Source organism: Sphaerodactylus townsendi, unplaced genomic scaffold, assembly GCF_021028975.2.
Source record: "Sphaerodactylus townsendi isolate TG3544 unplaced genomic scaffold, MPM_Stown_v2.3 scaffold_20, whole genome shotgun sequence".
In the NCBI taxonomy this organism is placed as follows: Eukaryota; Metazoa; Chordata; class Lepidosauria; order Squamata; family Sphaerodactylidae; genus Sphaerodactylus; species Sphaerodactylus townsendi.
In genome coordinates this window covers 553,596-569,491 of record NW_025950363.1, presented here as the reverse complement: position 1 = coordinate 569,491, position 15,896 = coordinate 553,596, and the positions used below count along the sequence as shown (strand labels likewise).

The 15,896-nt window shown below is 43.8% G+C and overlaps 1 protein-coding gene across 2 annotated transcripts in view; it reads right to left on the bottom strand.

Moving 5' to 3' along the window:
* The window catches only part of MOB1B (MOB kinase activator 1B), a 59,778-nt gene extending 44,587 nt beyond the window's left edge, over window positions 1–15,191 (bottom strand). The window contains exon 1 of one of the 2 annotated variants that reach the window (XM_048482709.1): window positions 14,846–15,191. Coding sequence is in view for 1 of the 2 variants with exons in the window: in XM_048482708.1 (XP_048338665.1) it covers window positions 6,318–6,331 (14 nt within the window). In the remaining variant the exon portion in view is untranslated. Of the gene's footprint in view, window positions 1–6,317; window positions 6,636–14,845 lie in introns of those variants that run through there. The other variant, XM_048482708.1, reaches the window with a different exon arrangement.
* Between the last annotated feature and the right edge of the window lie 705 nt (window positions 15,192–15,896).

Sequence of the window (15,896 nt, the reverse complement as noted above, 5' to 3'; positions counted from 1 at the left end):
GGGGTGGTGTTATGTGATATGGAGGGGCATGGCACGGGGGATAATGGAAGATGTTTTGGAGCTTCATTTTAGTTCTGGCAATAAAAGTCTAAATGCTTTTTCCCTGATGCAATTTCCAATAAAATAATTCATTTGAATACGAAGTCTCATTATTGAACAGTCCAGGAGCACGCCAGGTAGTTTCAAACATTCTTAAAAGCAGTAATATACTGTCGTTTGGCATATCTTCTGAAGCTATCTTACTGAGAATTACAGGCTATGCATTCCGCAAGCATGCCATAATTTTTTTACAGAAATAGTGCCAAAAGTAACTTATTTGGAAGTCTGATTTTTTAAAGTTTCCAATTAAATAGACGCTGCCATTCAAAGCCTCATCGTCGAACCAGTGGTTATAATGTCTTACAAGGCCAGTCAATGTACGTTTCTCCCATATGTCCCTGCCTGGAAATTACAATCACAGGGAGGGGCCATCCTGACTCCCCCTTCAAACAAAGAAGTTAATTTGGGCCCCTTCCACGCATGCAGAATAATGCACTTTCAATCCACTTTCAATGCATTTTGCAGCTGGATTTCACTGTGCGGAATAGCAAAATCCACTTGCAAACAGTTGTGAAAGTGGATTGAAAGTGGGTTATTCTGCATGTGCGGAAGGGGCCTTGGTGCTTACCTTAGAGAGTCTTTTCAGTGGCAGCCCCACAATTATGGAACAATATCCCCAGGGAGATGCACCTGGTCCCTCACCTTTGCTCTTTAGGAGGCAGCTGAAACAGCATGGGATTAATTCACTATTAGTCCCAAACTGTGTTTTAAAACTTTGGGGTTGAAAAAAGTAGTTTATGTACTTCATCTACATTGTAAGCCACCTTGACCTCTGTAAGGAAGAAAGGTACTGTAGATAATGACTTTTTAAAATAAACAATGCTCATTCTAGCCTATTCACAGGGTTGCTATGAGGATAAAATGGAGAAAAGGGGAGCCACATACACAGCCTAAGCTCTCTGGAGGACAGCAGAGATGGAACATGGAGGATGGATGGGTGGACGGACCAATCCTATGAGCCGATGTGTAGAATGGCAGCTTATTGCATCAAACACTGTCTGGGATCTGACCACTGCTGCCTGTGTTGCACTATCCAAAATAGAAATGTGTAGACGGTGGTTAGCTATGGGCCGTTGTCTGGAAGGGCCACATGCATTCCTGCCAAAAAAAAATCCCCAACAAATGAAACAAAATCGAGATTCTAACTTCTTGGAACAGAAAAAACAAGAGAAGAACCAAAAGGGAGGAAAAGAACAACTGTGTAATCAGGGATGTTTGATTTCCACCACCGAGTTTACCATCACTTTACCATCCATTGTGACCGTGAGCATAAAGCCCCAAAGCCAGAGAGGAAAAGGTCGTAACCCTCTTTCACAAAAAGTTTTACAAGCTGATAAGTGTAGAAAGGTCACAGTTCTGTCTTTCCAGGAAGTCTATTCCCATCTCCTACTTTGCTAGGAATTTTCCCAGGGCTGAAAGTGACAGTTCAGGCGACCTGATTTAGGGTTTGGCAAGCTTAATGAATATCCAAAAAGAGTTTATACAGTCAGAGAAAGTACTGTGACTCTGAATTAGATGTCTGAGAAGAATATGCTTTGTATGGCACATTTTTAAAGGTTTACTCCAGCTACTGTTGCTGGCTGTGCCCAAACTACATTTCAACAAGGGAGGCATCGTAGGACATTAGGTTGAACCTATGAAGTTGCCTTATGTTCAATGACACCACTGGTCCATCAGGAACGGTATTCTCTGATCAGACAGGCAGCAGCTTTCCAGACTCTCTGACAGAGGTCTTCCGCATTAGCTACTACCTGATTCTTAACTGGAGACGCTCGAGATTGAACCAGGGACCTTTCGTATGCCGAGCAGATCCTGTACCACCAAGCCATATCCTCTCCCCCAAAGGTTAACTAGAAAGTCAGTAGTAACTATGGGGCACTCTTGATGGAAGACCCATTACTACCAGGACTATAAGAGATAGGAGCATTGCAGTATCGTTGCCCAGCACACAAAAGTTGTTACACAATAAGAAAAGATTTCTTCTACTTGCCTGCATGACTTTCTAGGAACCACTGAGCCCTGTAAACCTAGAGGCATGCAAAGATCCTTTGCCAAAGAGGGTCTTAGGATGTATGAGATTTTGACCACTACTGCACATTCATCTAAAACATTTCTACGCTGCCTTTCCACTCAAATAGGGTCCTGTCCCACCACCCTACCCCCCCGCCAAAGGAGGTGAGATTTTTAAAATTGGCTTATGCCACCATTGCTCAGATGGGCACAAAACCATTGTCTAAGATCAGGACCAAAGTAGGGCTCACACAGTGATGCAATATATTATTTTACTTCTGTTCCCTCGTGCCTATTTCCCAGGAAGGAACTTTGTAAGTTACTTAACCGGCTTCTGTCGGGTTGTCATAATTATTTTGCCTCCACGCCTACCAGAAGCAACTTAAAGATTATTTGATAGTGCTTTTGAACTAAGAATCCAAATAAGTTTTCACGTTAGAGCTGATGCAATTAACTCTGGAGAGTTCAAAAGATGAAACAGTTGCCATTTCCCCAATGTTCAAAATGCTCTGCACTAAGCATGGAATTCTGAACGGCTGTATCTTTAGGGTTGTAAAAACACATACAATGTTTTCTTCAAAATTAACATTCGTTCCATTTGATGGGGTTTACCACTGAGTAAACATGCAAAATCCCTTATGACCTATTTTAATCTGGAGAACCAGGTTTGATTCCCCACTCCTCCACCTGAGTGGCAGAGGCTTATCTGGTGAACCAGATGTGTTTCTGCACTCCTACATTCCTGCTGGATGACCTTGGGCTAGTCACAGTTCTCTCTGAACTCTCTGGGCTAGTCACAGTTCTCTCTGAACTCATTCAGCCCCACCTACCTCACAAGGTGTCTGTTGTGGGGAAAGGAAGGGAAAGGAGTTTGTAGGTCACCTTGAGTCTCCTTACAGGAGAGAAAGGTGGGGTATAAATCCAAAATCTTTTGCGCAAATATTAGGAAGGCAGAGGAACATCCCTGTATACAATTGTGTGGAAGTCTTCTCTCTAAAGACTGCTCCCCCTCCCCCAGTGAAAGATCATTCTCAAATGATAGCCCTCCCCTTCCTTTTTCAAGCTGCAAGACAAAATGCAAGTTTATTTTCCACGATAAAACAATGTGCCATACAAGGACTTATAAGGTTGTCAAGAAGCTGTGCAATCTACTTCTAAATTTAGATGCATACCCTTTTAACTTGAAAAAGCAAACAAATAAAATCATCGCTTTGCCTTCGCCGCAGAAGATACTTTTTTTTTAAAAAAGGTATTAAAACACAAACACGCATCACAGCTAGGGTCAGTGGCAAAAGGACAGTACAAAAGGAGGAAGATGATTTTCCAAGTGTCATTGTCCAGGATGTCTAGCCTCCTCAAAACAAGGCCAGCTGCATTCACTGCCCTGGCCTCAGAAGAGGGGGGGGGATCATTGTAAGCAGAGTATGTGTGTGGCTGTAAAAAGACATCCCTTACTTAATCACAAGCACCACTTAAGAGAGTGATATGAAGTCTTTTGAAAAGGAATACGTTTTTAAGAAACGGAAGAGACTGTTAGGAAGAAGGGAATGATTGATTGCAGGATTCCCATATTCCCAGAGGGAGAAGGGAAGAGGGCAAGCCCAGGGATTTCATTTCATGGCTACAAAAAGAAACCACTTAGGGAGTCTCCAAGTTGGGGGGGGGTGGGTGGGTGGGTGGGTAAGAAACCAGGCAGTCATATGGTCCATCCACCAAGACCATGCCAGCCATTTATCTCACAGACCCCTTTTACCATAGGAAACACTGCAGGGGTGCCATATAACCCCCAAACCTTTCTATTTTAAATTGATATTTTCAGACAATGCCCAGCAATCATAATGCTTCTCGCACACATAGTTTAGCTCAACTTTCCAGCATCTGGGAGCAAAATGTCCCCACATTTTAGAAATAGGCAGCTGTTTGGAATGGGGGGGGGACAATAAACACAGCCTTCCCCTTTCGCTTCTTCAAGCAATAAAAGAAAATATTTCAGACCACGCTCCAATGATGGCCTCCCCTAATCCTTTCCCTCCTTTGGCTTCCATGTTAATATGGGGGGGGGGGGGGGGGGGAGATGGCATTTCTGAAGGACAGAGCCAAGAATATAAGCTATAGTTTTAGTGCTGGGGGGGAGGTGTGTTCACACAATATCGTACAAACACACACAGAGAGATACATCTGCGTGTGTGTGTGTGTGTGTGTGTGTGTGTGTGTGTTGGCACGATATTATGTGAACACAATATATATATTGAACAAAATATATATATTTATGAGAGAGAAATAAAGAACAAACAAACAAACATATAATTTACAGAGGTGGGGGGGGGGTAGGGGAGGAAGAGCTGCTGTAAAGTTGCTCTCTCCCTCTCTACAAGCATATTACCCATAGTTTTCATATATATGCGGGGGACAGCTGGTATAAAGCTGCTCTCCCTCATTCTATATATAAGAACCAAGCCTATAAACCCACCGTTTTAGTGAGGGAAACTGCAATATAGAAAAGCCACGCATATAACCCATAGTTTTAAGGGGGGGAAACTGCAATATAGAAAAGCCATGCATATAACCCATAGTTTTAATGGGGGGAAACTGCTATATAGAAAAGCCACGCATATAACCTATAGTTTTAACGGGGGGGGGGGCTGCAATATAGAAAAGCCACGCATATAACCTATAGTTTTAATGGGGGGGGGGACTGCAATATAGAAAAGCCAGGCATCTAACCCATAGTTTTAAGGGGGGGGAAACTGCAATATAGAAAAGCCACGCATATAACCTATAGTTTTAAGGGGGGGGGGACTGCAATATAGAAAAGCCACGGATATAACCCATAGTTTTAATGGGGGGAAACTGCAATATAGAAAAGCCACGCATATAACCTATAGTTTTAAGGGGGGGAAACTGCAATATAGAAAAGCCACGCATATAACCTATAGTTTTAAGGGGGGGGGGACTGCAATATAGAAAAGCCACGGATATAACCCATAGTTTTAATGAAACTGCAATATATAGAAAAGCCACATATAACCTATAATAGTTTAAGAGCACTGCAATATAGAAAAGCCACATATATAACCTATAGTTTAAGGAAACTTTGCAATATAGAAAAGCCACGCATATAACCTATAGTTTTAAGGGGGGGGGACTGCAATATAGAAAAGCCACGGATATAACCCATAGTTTTAATGGGGGGAAACTGCAATATAGAAAAGCCACGCATATAACCTATAGTTTTAAGGGGGGGAAACTGCAATATAGAAAAGCCACGCATATAACCTATAGTTTTAAGGGGGGGAAACTGCAATATAGAAAAGCCACGCATATAACCTATAGTTTTAAGGGGGGGAAACTGCAATATAGAAAAGCCACGGATATAACCCATAGTTTTAATGGGGGGAAACTGCAATATAGAAAAGCCACGCATATAACCTATAGTTTTAAGGGGGGAAACTGCAATATAGAAAAGCCACGCATATAACCTATAGTTTTAAGGGGGGGAAACTGCAATATAGAAAAGCCACGCATATAACCTATAGTTTTAAGGGGGGGAAACTGCAATATAGAAAAGCCACGGATATAAACCATAGTTTTAAGGGGGGGAAACTGCAATATAGAAAAGCCACGCGTCTAATCCATAGTTTTAATGGGGGGAACTGCTATATATAAAGGCCGGCCATATAACCCACAGGTTTTTTGGGGGAGGCTGTCACAAACGAAACCAGCGGCAGGAAGACGGGCATTAAAAAAAATTAAGCATTTTCCCTCGAGTCTGGCCGTGCAAGAGGAAGCAGCAGCAGCAGCAGCAGCAGCCCATGAGGAAGTGAAGGGGGGGGGGATGTTTGCGCAAAAAGGAAGCGAGAGAGATGGGGAGGGGGGAGAGAAAGAGGTCAAGGGGGGGGGGGAATGGGAGCCTGTGGGGGGAAGCCCCCCAGAAGCGAAGGCGACGGGCCCGGAGAGGGAGGGTGGGGGGAAGGCCGGCCGGCCCTGAAAGACGAGGCGACAAAGGCTGCGAGGGGAGAGGAGCAGGCCCCGAAGCGGCCCCGGGGTTTTCGCCGCTCGGGAGGCAGCCCCGCTCGGGCTCTGAGGCGGCCGACAACGCTTCGTGTCCTGGCCCAGGCCTGGCCGCGCTGTCAGGCGAGGCGAGGCGAGGCAGCCCGGAGGAGGCGGCGGCGGCCGGCGAAGCCCTCCCCTCCTTCGGCCACACTTACAACAAGAAGCTCATGGCGGCGGCGGCGGCGACCAGCGGCGGCCTCAGCGCGGCTCCCCAACGGCAGGCGGGCAGGAAGGCAGCCCCGGTGTAGGCAAGGAAGGCGGGCGGGCGGCCAGGCAGAGAGCCGCGGGGCGGGGACTGACGGAGGCCTGCCTGCCTCGGCCGCCCGGGACCTCCCCCGGGCCTCCTCCTCCTCGCCGTTTCCCGTTTCCCGCCTCCTCGCTCGCTCGCCCGCCCGGCCCGCCTCAGGAGTCTCGTCCCCAAATGCCAGCCCTCATCCCGCTTTCTTCGTCGCCTGCTCTGGAGCGGTGTCGTGTTTGAGGGCATTTGACGTAATGAGGATGATGATGATGATGATGATGATGATGATGATGATGATGATGATGATGATAATAATAAGAAAAGAACAACAGTAATCCCACTAGTAGTCGGTGCTCTAGGAGGAATCCCAAGAAATCTTGAAAAACATCTGGAAAGCCTAAACTTGGACAGAACATCAGTCCACCTGCTGCAGAAAGCAGCACTTCTAGGAACTGCACACATTCTACGCAAATACCTCTAATATCCTAAGTCCTTGGGAAGGACTCGATATTCAGAGATGAATTCCAGACACTTGTGCTGTGTTGTTATGTGTATAATAATAATAATAATAATAATAATAATAATAATAATAATAATAATAATAATAGATGCTTGGGAAGTGTCCGACATGTGATTTAATACAAAATCCAGCATAGTGATCTTGTTTGCTGTGTATAACTGTTTTTGTATCAATAACATAGTAATAATAATAATAATAGATAATCCATGTATGTCCATGTGGCCTTTTGTAATCGATAGATGGATTATTATTATTCTCCAGGGTGGATCTATGAAGTTTACGTTTATGTTTTATATTGGACGCCTATGTAACATTCTTAATCTGCTGTTTTAATGGGGTTTTATTGTCATTACTGTTTTACTGTGTTGTTCACCGCCCAGAGCCCTTCGGGGGAGGGGCAGTATATAAAACCAATTATAAATAAAATAAATAAATTGTTATAATAACAATAATAATCATCTATCGATTACAAAAGGCCACATGGACATTCACTACTCCAATACGATACCACATCCTCTATGTTAGGGGTGGCCCACCTAGGGTGCTCCAGATGTTCGTGGACTACAATTCCAATTGGCCCTGCTGGCAGGGGCTAACGGGAATTGTAGTCCATGAACATCTGGAGCACCCTAGGTGGGCCACCCCTGCTCTAGGCTCTTCGAAAGAACCCGCTGCATAGGAAGGCCAACATCAGCTGAAGATCTGGTGGCTGTGATTTTATGTAACAACAACAACTCTTAGTAGTGGTACCATAGTAGTAATATGAGTATGAAATTTTATTTGATATGAAGCTGCCAGTTCTTTAGCTGTAATGTATACACATAGTACTAGTTATTATTGTTATTATTTAATTGGGTTTAATAACTAAGCTGTCAGTTCTTTAGCTGGCTGTTGGCCTTTCGTTACAATTTGGGCCTCACTTAGAAGCCCAGGACCTTGCAATGTATCCACATAGTATTCATTATTGTTGTTGTTGTTGTTGTTATTATTATTATTATTGTAGATTTCACAGCTGCCAGATCTTTCGCTAGTTGTTGGCTTTCATTACAATTTGAGCCTCACCCAGAAGCCTAGGAAGTTGTAATGTATCGGCGTAGTATTCGTGCGAATCCCAGCAGGGCTGGTTGTTGGCCTTTCATTACAATTCGGGCCTCACTTAGAGGCCTAGGTACAGTGGTGGTGAACCTTTGGCACTCCAGATGTTATGGACTACAATTCCCATCAGCCCCTACAATTGGCCATGCTGGCAGGGGCTGATGGGAATTGTAGTCCTTAACATCTGGAGTGCCAAAGGTTCACCACCACTGTACCTAGGCCTAGGACATTGTAATGTATCAGTGTAACATTAGGCCTAGGACATTGTAATGTATCAGTGTAACATTAGTTATTATTATTATTTAATTGTGTTTAATATCTCAGCAGCCAAAGAGTCCAAAGCAGCCATTTCCTCTGGGGCAAGGGGGTTGAATGATCAGTTATCTGGAGATCAGTTGTAATTCCAGAAGATATCTGGAGGCTGACATCCAAATGAACTAGCTGGGAAAGTAGAAGTCTTTGTTTGGTATTAGCTTAGACGGAACAAGCTTTCTTTAACCTGTTGAAGCCCTTGGACCCAGTCTCCTTGATGGAAAAAAGAGGTTTGTTCTGTTGGTAAGACTATATCTCAGTGGCAAACTGGCCCCTTATTTAGACTCTGCTGACCTAGCTGCACTGATCAATCCTACTGTAACCTCTAGACACACCTATGTTAACACATCTCAGTAGCTTCACTTGGAATGAAATGCAGTGGTAGATACCTGTCTTAAAGCCAGGGAGTCAGAATAATTCCAGGACTTCATTAGTTACACTAGTTCTATATTTGCTCCCAGGCCCACTTTAAAGCAATGGCTACTACCTTTACAGTCTTTCACAGGTGGTGGTGGGGATGTTGCATCTCACAATATATTCCCAAGTGCCAGTTATGTGCTTTACATAAGCTTCTCTTTGTAGAGCCCTTTCTTAGGATAGTCCATATGGCAGTAAGCCGGTCCTGAACTTTTTGTGTGGTGGGTCTGTCTCTCTGCATTCAGGAAGGCGTATATTTCTGAGGATGTTTTGGTGAAGGGTAAACAACAGACCTATAGAGCTCCAACTGGTCCAGGATACAGGAGCAGAAAAAAAAATTTTCACAAGAACCTGCCAATTGGTTGATGTCAACAGAGAAGTTCCTCCACATGGGTGGCTATTGGAGATCCTGACTTATTTATTTTATTATATTTATATGCCGCCCTTCACCTTTTGGGCTTAGGGTGGCTCCCAATGTTGAAAATGCAATCAAACGTAAAATCACAAATAACAATTTGTATGCAGATCCAGAGAGATATCCAATGACTGCCACCCCCTTTGTTGTTTCTTTAGGAAAAGTCTGTTGTGTCTGAGCTTTTGGTGATCTAGGTTTGTTTGCACTGTTTATTTATACCTAAGCTTCTGTTCTTTAATTGGATTTTGGCTGTTTCCTCTTGGATAACTGTATAATTGGGCTTAGTATCAATGGCTGCAAACCTACAGGGCCACCATAAACAGAGTTACATCCTTCTAAAATGCTTTGAAGTCAGCTGTTTATTTTATTAGATTTAATCCCTTGCCCTGTGTAAGGGCAGCTTGCACAAATCATTATAAACATTGTTCATAAAAACAGTTCCAAAATCACACATAAATAGTTAAAAACATCAAGTAAAACAATCATAAGATGGTGAGTAAAATACATGACTGAGGTCTCTCAGACATTCTAGCTGTGCTTAGGACTGATTGATTTAGTTTATATCCCACCTCTCTGCCCAGTGGGGCTCAAGGCAGCTTACATAGTTCTCCTCTCCTCCATTTTTTCCTCACAACAACTTTGTAGGGTAGACTGCCCACTCTCAGCCTAACCAACCACATTATCATGAGAAAAAATAGAGATGATTCACTGATAATGTATCAAAAGCAAAACTAGAAGCATAAAAAAGGCTCTGTGCTTTGAAGAACAAAAAGGTTTTGATCCAGCAAACTGCTTAATTAGTTCTATTGAAATTGTAAATTTTAGTAGTGAAGAAGAAGAGTTTGGATTTATATCCCACCTTTCTCTCCTGTAAAGAGACGCAACGTGGCTTACAAGCTCCTTTCCCTTCCTCTTCCTACAACAGACACCTTGGCCCTTTCCGCATGGGCCATATACGGCGCCCTGGGGACGGCAAAAATGCCGTCCCCAGGGAGCCGTCCCCAGGGAGCCCCAGGGAGCCGCACAGGCGGCGCTGCTAAAACGCAGCAGCGCCGACCTGGCTCCCCTCCACCACCCGCAGGGCGGCGTCAGGCCGCCTCCAAAAACCTCCTTCCTGGAGGTGCGAAAGGCACTGCCGGCGCTGTGCAAACAGCACTGCTGGGAACACGCTGTTTTCCCCGTCCCTCTCCCACTCACCTCGTTGTCCTGCGTCGCTCTATTGGACTGCTGAGACCCTCCCTTGCTGTCCTCCAACCCCTGGAGGTCCAGAAGAGAGGGGGGCACTGGCATGGTGCCGAGGGGGCTTAAAGGAGTCCAGCAGAGAGCGACAGAAGGTAACGAGATGAGTGGTGGGACGCAGAAGAAGGTTACTCCCGTGCAGAGCCGCCTCTCCAGCGCCGGACCTCTGCGGGCATTTCGCAGCTCATAGCCAACGCTCCCCATTGGGAGCGGCCACCCCTCCACCGGCAGAATTCCTGCCGGTGCAGGGGCGCCCTTTCCGCAGTGCGGAAAGGGCTCTTGTGAGGTTGGTGGGGCTGAGAGAGTTCGGAGAGAACTGTGACTAGCGCAAGGTCACCCAGCAGGAATGTAGGAGTGCGGAAACACATCTGTTTCACCAGATAAGCTTCTCCACTCAGGTGGAGGAGTGGGGAATCAAACCCCGTTCTCCAGATTAGAATCCACATGCTCTTAACCACTACACCACGGTGCAGGTAAGTATGACTATGACACTGATGTTGTGATTCATTTCCTTTTGAAACTGTTTAAGTTAAAACAAAGAACCTGACCTCCTAAGAAGTATGGATATGACTATAACAGAAATTAGAGGGGAAATTACCTACCATGGGCAAACTGGGACCATAGGAAAAAGCCTGAAACACAGCCTTGAACGTTCAAGCATATTTCCGTTTTGAGCAATTATCTTGCAGCTCTAACCTCCTGTTTAGAATTTTGCAGTTTAAGAGCAGACAATATAATCGTTCCTGCCACAAACTAACAATGCTATTTTGGTTCAAAAACCACCATGGGAGGTAATTATATAATGTGATATATTTTTTCTGCTGCTGCTGCGGTACTGTCTTCCTGAAAAGGGTTACGGGTCAGTTGTGATGGTTACCCCAGGCACTGAGTAGGGAAATACTGCAGTGTTACATAACTACAAACTGCTAAGACATGCTAAATCCGACCTGTCATTTCAGGTTATGCATACTACCAGACAGCGTAAGGAAATATCCGTGAAGCTGAAAGTTTACAAAACTCTTTGCCAATCTTTTAAAGGTTTTGGGGACCTATAAAATTGCCTAGGCAATAACCCAGTGGTCAAAACATACAGTTACATTTTTGGTACACTGAAGTTCTTCTTTTAGAAAAAAAATAAGAACCACACATACAACCATTTATAACAATGAACAATATTCTAAGAATGATTTTTGCCAAGATTTAAGATTAAAATTACTGTAACTTTTTTTTCCACACAGCATGACTAATCTATATATATATAAAGCTAACAGTGTTTTTGTTGATGATAGTATACCTCAGTAACTGCTGGGCCAATTCCTCTGAAAATTCCCAGCCACTATAGTCAGCCAGGCGAGAGTGTTTTTAGATGTTCACGTTCCTGAAATTTCACACCTGGCCCAAGTAAAACGCCTTTTTCCTGGCGCTCCCTGGTGAAGGACATGCAGCTGCCTGTGTGTAACTGTCATCCTTAGAATGTTCGTGGTGCTTAGAATGTTCGCTCAGATGGCCAGATATGAGCAGTGAAAACAGTGCATAGGCAGTAACTCGAGTGGAAGTGAAACACATACACACACATACACACGAGGGAGAGGGAAGGGAGAGAGAGGGAGGGGTGGCATGCAAGGGAAGAGAGGGAGGGAGAGGAAAGGGACGGAGCGGGAGGCATGCAAGGGAAGAGAAGTGAGAGAGGGGAGACAGTGAGGGGTGGCATGCAAGAGAGGGGAGGCAGGGGGCCCAGCATCTTGATATGACCCACCCACCCTAGCGGAGGGGAAGGGAAGGGAGGGAGGGGGAGGGGTGGCATGCAAGGGAAGAGAAGTGAAGGAGGGAAGAGAGTGAGGGGCGACATGCAAGGGATGGAAGGGAGAGGCCAAGCACCCTAGATTCCCTGAATACTGCGGTTACAGTTAAGAAAACCAGGCATGCATTACTTAGGAGTAAGCTCGGTACAGCAACCGTGACATACTTTGAATGGCTACGTTGCGCCCCTCAGAGGGTTTCCTCAGAAGCAACACCCATTGCCACCAACCAAACTTACTCCCAGGTAAAGGATCATGACCAGCCAGCCTAGATGTGTGGGAGGGGTTCCTTTCCATTCCCTCCCCCCCAAGGAATGCGGGCACACACATCAATGACATCGCACAGTATCAGGCTGCGTGTTTGCATGAGCACGTACTGCTGGCCTCTGCAACTGATTTGCTGCTACTGTTCCTTTCCCATTTCACCACAATAAGCCACAGCAATGCATGGCCGGGCCCCGCTAGTCTTCTTTTAAATATGTTAACACATGGATCAGAAATATTCTTAGAACGTGTTTTCTAGAAAACAAAATGTTTGCCCTGGTTTGCGATACTTTTAACATGAAAAACTATATGACAAACTTGAATTTCATTTGTTGTATTTTTGCCTCATGCTAAGATTGTCATTTTAGAATAGAATATGGAAAGGCACATTGTGGATATATCTTCATAGGTCACACAATAATCAAAGCAGCAGAGCACAAACACAGTCCTAGGATGTAAGCATTGTTGAGGGAATAGAATTGGAGATAGATGGAGGGACCTGGGGAATTTTTAGGGATAATACTGTACCAGATCCTGAAATGGCTTTGGATCCAAAGATCAGAGTCCAAAGCCTATGGGTCAGTCTGGTAACAGGAGGGAGCAGCAGTGGCGTAGGAGATTAAGAGCTCGTGTATCTAATCTGGAAGAACCGGGTTTGATTCCCAGCTCTGCCGCCTGAGCTGTGGAGGCTTATCTGGGGAATTCAGATTAGCCTGTACACTCCCACACACGCCAGCTGGGTGACCTTGGGCTAGTCACAGCTTCTCGAGCTCTCTCAGCCCCACCTACCTCACAGGGTGTTTGTTGTGAGGGGGAAAGGGCAAGGAGATTGTCAGCCCCTTTGAGTCTCCTACAGGAGAGAAAGGGGGATATAAATCCAAACTCCTCTTCTTCTTCTTATATTTATATTGTACTGTATTTTGAATAATTTTACTTTATAGGATGTATTTAAACAATTTGTACCAAAAAGGGTTTGGTTTAAGCAAATGTTTTTACTGGTTGTGGTGGGTTTTCCGGGCTGTGTGGCCATGGTCTGGTGGATCTTGTTCCTAACATTTCGCCTGCATTTGTGGCTGGCATCTTCAGAGGTTTTATCACAGATTGAAGTCTGTTACACAGTGTGTATGTTTTTACTATTTGTATTGTATTGAAGTTTTGTGAATTCAGAATATGTATTATTAGTATTATTCTATTATTAGGCCTGTTGTCAATCTTCTCGTTTACGCACATTATTAGATATCACAGCAGTTGGACTTTCAATTAGAGATCATTATGGGGAAATTAACTTGATTGGCATCTGCAATAAATATTTTATCGCAACTCACCAAGGCGTTCTGGCTTATGCATTTGGTGCTTTGCTCAAAATAGCTCGTGTTTATAGATTCTAGTTTATATTTTACTGATAAGCCCTTTCATGAGGACTGTTGAAATTATACTTTTGATGTTAATAATGTTTTTGTGTTCATTTGAAGTATGTACATGAACCACATGCCATTAGAGGGACAGGCGTTGCCCTGGGCCATACATATCTGCGCTGACCCAAATAAATAACAATACTGTAGTCAAAACTCATCACTATCTGTTCTCACAATAACCCATCTTCTATTAGATCTTCGGTCGGTCCCTCTTATTCTAAAAGATTATGTCCTTGTGCTGCAGTAAAAACTGAGAGTATTTTTCACTGCCCTTTTAATAAGGAATTACAGGCAAAGATTCTTCTCTCCCTCCTAATCAGATTTCCAACTTGTTTGGAGAGCGTTGCTTAGAAAAACTGTGAGCTGATGAAAACCCTAATATCTTGAGGTATGTGGCAAATTTCTGTGCCTTTGTGATAGGTAAACTTGTTGGAAATTTGGTCATACAGCATTTTAAAACAGAATTCTATTATCATATAAGAAATGTTGTGGATTTGAATAATCTTACCTTTAAGTTTTAGAGATTAATTATATTTACCTTCTATTTTATTTCATAACAAATTAAAAATGGTAAATTATGGTTTCCTTGGACTGTCTTTCATTTTGTTATTCTGGAATTTGAATTGTTTTTGTTCCATGATTTACTATTGGTACATGGTTATAAATCAATCAATCTGAATTTTGGAGCTTCCATTAAAATTTTATTCTGAATTCAATTGCAAAATAAAGTAGGAGTCCACAGGCACCTTAAAGAACAAATATTGTTCTTGAAAATGTTGCTGGACTCTTTTTATTTCAGTAACTGTAATTAATTGTTGTGCCTTGTATAGACTACATTTTATGTTTTTCACAATTGATACAATGTGACAAGGAGTCAGTGGGCCAAAGGATTGCTGTACTTTGCAAATCAATCGAATTGTATTTTTTTTAAAAAACTTTCAATTTTCAAGGCATAAAATCTTAACATACCTCACTACAGCACAACAGAAGAACCGGGCTGGATCAGGCCAGTGGTCCAATGAACCCTCCGTCTGCTTCACACCTGGGCTAACCAGATACCCCTTGAGAACATTTAATGTTGATATCTAATACAGAGTAAAAAAAAAAAAGATGGCATGTCTATCTATTTTTTAAAATCCTCCCTGACTCTGACACTGGATGTTGGGCCTCTAATAAATATTCAGCTCCTGGGGCCCTTCAGGCCACAATCCTACCCAAATATAAGCCTCACATAATTCTATGAGACTGACTCCAGAGTAAACCAGCACAAGCTTTCAGTGCAGAATATTTTACATAAGAGCCACAGGGCAGCTACACATCTGTGCTTCACATCTGTGCTTCACATCTGTGGTGTCTAGCGTTGCCAACTTTGGCCTGGAAATTCATGGAGATTCATGAAACAGTTCCTTTGGAGGGCAAATATAGGGTTGCCAGTACCAGGTTTGGAAATACCAGGGTTGTAGAGCCTGGGAGAGTTGGGTTTATGGAGGGGAGGAACCTCAGTAGAGTATTATTCCACCTTCCAAAGCAGCCTTTTTCTCCAGAAGCAGAACAAATGTTTTAAACAAATAATGTTTTGTGTAATCTAGAGATCAGTTGTTTGGTATAGCACAGTGTCTGTTCGCTCTATCGGGGTCCCTCTATCATGGCCAATTGGCCATGCTGGCAGGGGCTGATGGGAATTGTAGTCCCTGAGCATCTGGAGAGCTGCAGGTTGCAGACCCCTGCTTCTAGCTGCTGTATTTTTTTTCTCCCAGAGGAACTCTGTAAGTCTGTGTTGGCTCCATAGGCCTGCGGTCCATTTCACCTGGCATGGAGTAAACACACAAGAGCGGTGCAAACCAAGTTTCATTTTTTGTCTCTGCCGAAATTAAAACAAGAAGTAGACACAAGAGAATAGGCTCCAAAGTTTGTGCGATTAATGCAAGTTTATATGTGGCTTATATGCTGTTCTTTAGGAACCAGCTTCTTTTGACACATGTGATTCTCCTGGCCCATATCTCATATCTCCTGCCAGGAT